Here is a 5,746-nt window from a genome sequence, read left to right on the forward strand (position 1 = left end):
TCAAATCTTCCTCCCCCGAACAATGATGCTTAAATCAAACAATTTGGGCAATTTGATTGTTGAATTCGTAACATTTGAACCCTTATTTTGTGTAAACAGATCAACAGTTGAATGTTTGTGAAGGATATCGTAATTATATAAGACTTTGGAAAAAATAGTCGTTGCATTGGGCCCAACTAACAATTCCTCTAACGTCGTAACCATTTAGGTGGTGAAACCAAAATTTTAATTTTTTAAGTGGTGTTATAATAAAACTTTGATATTTTTTGGTGTTATAATCAAAATTTTGTGTTTATTCAGGTGTAATTTTCTAAAATTTCCTTTTTTATATGACATATATCATAAGAATTTCAAAAAACAAATAATAATAATAAAAAAAAACTACAGTGATATCGAACAGGTCCTATATATATATATATATATATATATATATATATATATATATATATATATGGATGCAACATTTAATTAATTAACTAGTCATTAACACATTTTAATACACACCAAACTAAAATTATTACTCAATCTTTTAAAGTAAGCTCAAAGCTGAGGTACAAGCTAAAAATAAAACTTGAGACTTAAAATGACCAAAACAATCTCTTGAAAATAAAATAAACAAAAGGAAGAGTAATAATGATGATCAACACCTTAAATTTCATTACTCTTGAAACAATTAAATTAGAGAAATTGTATAAGATTCTTTGAGTAACTCCCAATTTAACAAGACCAAACTCTCTACATAGGCATCAATGAATAGTGGAGAAATCTTGTAACCCTTCAAAAACAATTTGGTTTCTTGGCTCTTAATATTGTAAGAATTCACCTCTTCTCCTTCTTCCCAAAATAACAACTCATTGTCACTCTTAGGGGGCGTTTGGTTAGTCTATTTTTTGGATTGGAAACGGATTCGATTAAACCGATACCGTTACCATATGTTTGGTTTGAAGGTAATGGTTACCCCTCATTTGTTACCTCTCAAAAACTTGGGGTAACAAATACCCTTACCCTCCTCTTAACAAATACCCTTTCCATGGTTAAACCAAACAAATGAAAAGGTAATAGCTAAATGATTCGTTTCTCCCCTCTTATTTGTTTCCTTTCCACTCCTTTTCCATTTTCGGAACCAAACGCCCCCTTAAAATATATGCACTTATCAAATAACTGTAAGTTAATTTTAAACAACTTATCCCATGATTGTATTGTGCCTTCTACCTTTTTATGCATTGGTTATAAGTTAGTAACTATGACAAATCTCTTTAAATTGTAGGAAAGCATTACCTTGCTGATGCGGGGTATGGTGACTGTAAAGGATTCATGCCTCCATATAGGCATATTCGCTACCACTTGAAAGAGTATACCAACAATCCACCCGAGAATGAACGTGAATTATTTAATCTTCGACACTCCTCACTAAGAATGGTTGTGGAGAGGGCATTTGGAGTATTAAAGAAGCGATTTCGTGTCTTGGATGCTAGCCATTTTGGCCGTATGAAACCCAAGTAGATGTAGTTCTAGCATGTTGTGTGTTACATAACTACCTTAGAGGTGTTGACCCAAATGACCCAATTACAAGAGAAGTTGAAGTAGAGATGACATCACAAGATTTACAACACATGGGTAAAGCACGTACTCGAGGGAAAGAGTGAGAAGAAAACCAACAAATTGAAAGGAAGAGAAAGGCCATTGCAATGGCGATGTGGACTGTATACAAGAAGGCTCGAATTTGATGGACTTAGCTTATGCATCTTTTTAGATAATTAGTTCATTAATCATGTATTTTATATTCTATAACAGTTTATCTTGTTAAAGATAACATTTTCAGTGGTTATGTATTTTCTATCTACTTTTTATATGTGATACCTTATTAAAGTTATTACTCTACTATCCTGTTTCAATTTTATATTTCTTATATGTTATTATGTTTTTTTTTTCAGATTCTAATGCTACAGTGATTGTTTTAGGTCATAAAAGAAGAGAAAAAGGTCAACTTTCGTTGGTCAAAGGACATGTCAAAAGAATTACTCGACTTTTTAGCTGAAGAAGTTAAAAAGGGAAACCGGCCTAATAATACTTTTCGAACAAGTTCTTTTGTGGCTGCTGCGAAGATTATCTCTGGGAAGTTTCAAACCAATTCCACCTCAGAACATGTGGAGAATCATATGAAAACTGTGAGGAATGCATGGGTGGCTATATCAACAGTCCGAAACAACTCCGGGTTTGGATGGAACGATAACTTGAAGATGGTGACAGCATCTCCCACAGCATATGCTACTTATGTTAAGGTAGTGTTGTTTTATACACCTTTTATAAACATGTTGATTTGCTTAATCAAGATTGCATCTTTCTTCCTGAATAACATTTTTGTTCATCTTCATCATCATCTTGCTCTCCATTATTTTATTTACACTTACTACGACACGATTTCTTGCAATTGATTGATTAAGATGATGATGAGATTTATTTTCTTTCTGTATATATTAATCTGCTTGATCAATTGTCTAGAGATCTATTTACAGTAAGTAATAGAGATTAATGGGATAATGTTTGTGATTAGAGAGTTTGGTAGGATAATATGCTGAATATGAAGCATGACAACAAATCATGTCCTCCTACCTTCTGGCTATTTCAAATAATGTTGTATTTCTTGATGTTTAATTTTGATTATAAAGTTTAGTTTATATGATTTATGTTGATTCTAATAGCAGCCTTCATTCCTATTATTATATATACATACATACAATAAGTTTTTTATTTAACCAAGCAACTTGCTATTGTATAAGACGACCCAAATAACGTTTTATTTTTGCAGGAATATCCAAAATGTGAAAAGTTTTTGAATCGAAAAATTGATATGTATGAAGAGATGGCTATAGTAGTGGGTAAAGATTTAGCACGGGGGAACTTCTCCAAGACATTTGCCGGCATTGATGTTGATGCTTCAATGGAAAGTGGACAACCAAGTATGACTATTGATAGCGTGCCTTCTAAGGCTGAGAGTGGTACCTCGTCGGGCTCAAGGCCACATCGAAAGAGGTCTCGAATTGACGAAGGATCGGAAATGGAACACATTTCAGCATAACTTCAAGAAGTGGTTAGTGCTCTCAAAAAAATTTCAAACAATCAACTTGATGTGGAGAAGCTTTATGACGAAATTATGAAGATGGAGGACATTGAAGAAGGGGTGTGTGTTACGGCTTTTGATCACTTGGTGGAGCGCGAAATGCTTGCAAAAGCATTTTTGACAAAAAGCTTGCCACTACGCAAACTTTGGATCAAAAAGTTTGTCAAAGACCATAAACATTAAAGTCTGCTTGCTGCTTTCACTCCAATTTCTGGTAGTTTGCTCTTGCTGTCTTCAAGGTTACTGCTTTGGTTACAATCTGCTGCTTGGTTTTGGTGCATTCTGCTTTGCCTTTTGTTTCCTGCTTCCTGTTGTTGTTCTGCTATAACTGCTATGTTGCTGCGTGGTTGATGCCTGGTGTTTATGTTGCTGCTTCAGGCTGCTGGAAGCTGCTTCTCCTGCTCCCTGGTTTGCTATTGGCCGCTATATGTTGCTTGGTCTGCCCCTGTCCTTTCTACAACCGTTTTTCTTTTCTTATTTTTTTACTGTTTGTTTGGCTTGGGTATTTGTATTCTTGAGTATTAGCAGAAGTTTTTTATTATTAGTTTGAAGTGGTTAACATTTGTAGATCAAATATGAAGAATTATAGAATTTTAGCTTTTAAATCATTTACAAGGGTGTTGTTCATGTTCTCTTCTTGACTTACAGTCGAGGGCCGGGCTTGGCTTAATTTACGGCTATAACAGGAAGTTTGTTTACCTCATCTGCTAATTTTATCTGGAGTAGTGATTCGAACAAGCCCAAATTATATACTTTTAATTAATAAAAGTTTCAAGATTGTTATTTATTCATGTATCAAATTAATTAGGTTCAAATTTAAAAACAATTAGGTTCACAAACAATATTAAGTAACAAAAGGAAAATTGTTTTAAAAGGAAAATAAATTTCCAAACAAAGAAAGAAAAATGGGATTCATGAAAAATGAATTTCCAAACATACAAAGGAAAATAGGATTCTTGGAAAATGAATTTCCTTACAAACAACATTTCCTTACAAACAAACAACGGAAAACTTAACCAAATTTGAGTTTTTCTCCAGAAAATGGATTTTCATGGAAATTCATTTTCCATTAGATTTGTTTTCCATCAAAACAAACGGAGCCTATCGTCAAATCCAAATGCATAATCAATAACAAATCCACTACACATACCTATTCTTGGCAATATTTGAGGAGAAGGGATCTCCAAAGCTTTCCCTATTGAAGGGTTCCACAAGACTAATTTGTGAACTCAATTTTCCGATACAAAATTTTTCATGCAAAGCAACCCATTGATATAACCCACACCGTGAAAACGCTTAAACATTGGGTCATTTATTTCAAGACTAGACATTTTTCTATACTTGTTTGCACTACGAATTGTGCATAATTGTTTAGTAACGCAAATACTGGGTGGTTCTAGAACTAGTATGTGGGGTTGTTTTATATTATTTTTATAGCTTTTCAAATGGATTGAAGAAAATTTTGGGTCATCTATGACAGAGCACCAAATTTTGGAAACACGACGATATTGGAGAAGAAATTTTTTAGGTAATCTTGCGAGTATTTCGATGTATAATTCTTTGAGGTAATGTGGTTAATGGACTTTCATTTTCCTTCTCTTTGCCATTTCTACTTGTTTTTACGATATGAGACAATAAAAATGAGGACGAAATTAAAGGAGGCAGAGGTGAAGTTAAAGAATGTAACCAATGTATTTCACAATTTATAAGATAACTTGAATTCAAGATTGTGTTTCTCGTGGCCATATAAATGAAAATAAATTGTATCAGTGTGAAAACGGTATAAGATCTCTCATTAAAGCAACTTAATCACATGATAATTGTACTTACCATTGCATGTCACCTTATAGGTGAACAAATATTTGCTTTAATTTTAAACTAGCTTAGCTTTTTTATCCATGTAAAGCATGAGTTGTTTATAGATATATAATGTTATTTTTGTATATAGATTATCTTTATGGGAAAAACAAATAGTTTGGAAAGGTGGGGATGGAAGGGTGATAATTGAATATACTTGTGGAACAAATTAAGTTAGGGAATTAGGGAAATGAACTAAACAGCATTAATAAATGAATTGAATTAAGGCTATGTTTTTTAAAAAAAAAAAAAAAAATAGGAAATTAATAACGATAAATTAAAAGAAGTGACAAGTAGCATGAGGGGTTTGTGTTCTTATAGACTAAGTATAATTAATTTTTTCTTAAATAAGTGTAATACTCCATTAATTTAGATCTATGTAACCTAACATTAAATTAACCGAATAGATTTTAAAATTGAAATTAAAGTATGAGTTGAGCATTAAGTTTTTAATTTATTATTAGCAAGATTTTTTTCTTTTTTTTTGTTAATATTGATGTCATTAATTGTTTCATTGAGGTGGTGATCAAAGATCTAATAAATTCTTGGTAAACTTGAGGTCATGTGTTAGGTGTAATATTAGTTCAATGAAATAATGAATACTCCCTCCGTCATTTAATTAGATGCCTACTTCTCTTTATTATGTGAGTAATAATTGCTAGAAATAGGCATCTAATAAAGGGATAGAGGGAGTAATGAAAAAATGAAATAGCATTAGTTGATTCCTATTAAAAATATATATTACTTAGCTTCCTCCATTTCTTTTAA

The 5,746-nt window shown here is 32.2% G+C and overlaps 1 protein-coding gene across 1 annotated transcript; it reads left to right on the plus strand.

The window, feature by feature from the left end:
- Nucleotides 1-1,416: 1,416 nt before the first annotated feature.
- Nucleotides 1,417-3,079, plus strand: LOC110707616. Its single transcript, XM_021885645.1, has 4 exons — nt 1,417-1,486; nt 1,795-1,853; nt 1,962-2,282; nt 2,810-3,079. Exons 1-4 carry the CDS (start codon nt 1,417-1,419, stop codon nt 3,077-3,079), a joined length of 720 nt encoding a protein of 239 aa, XP_021741337.1.
- The last annotated feature ends 2,667 nt before the right edge of the window (nt 3,080-5,746 follow it).

This window comes from Chenopodium quinoa, unplaced genomic scaffold (assembly GCF_001683475.1).
Source record: "Chenopodium quinoa cultivar QQ74 unplaced genomic scaffold, ASM168347v1, whole genome shotgun sequence".
NCBI lineage: Eukaryota > Viridiplantae > Streptophyta > Magnoliopsida > Caryophyllales > Amaranthaceae > Chenopodium > Chenopodium quinoa.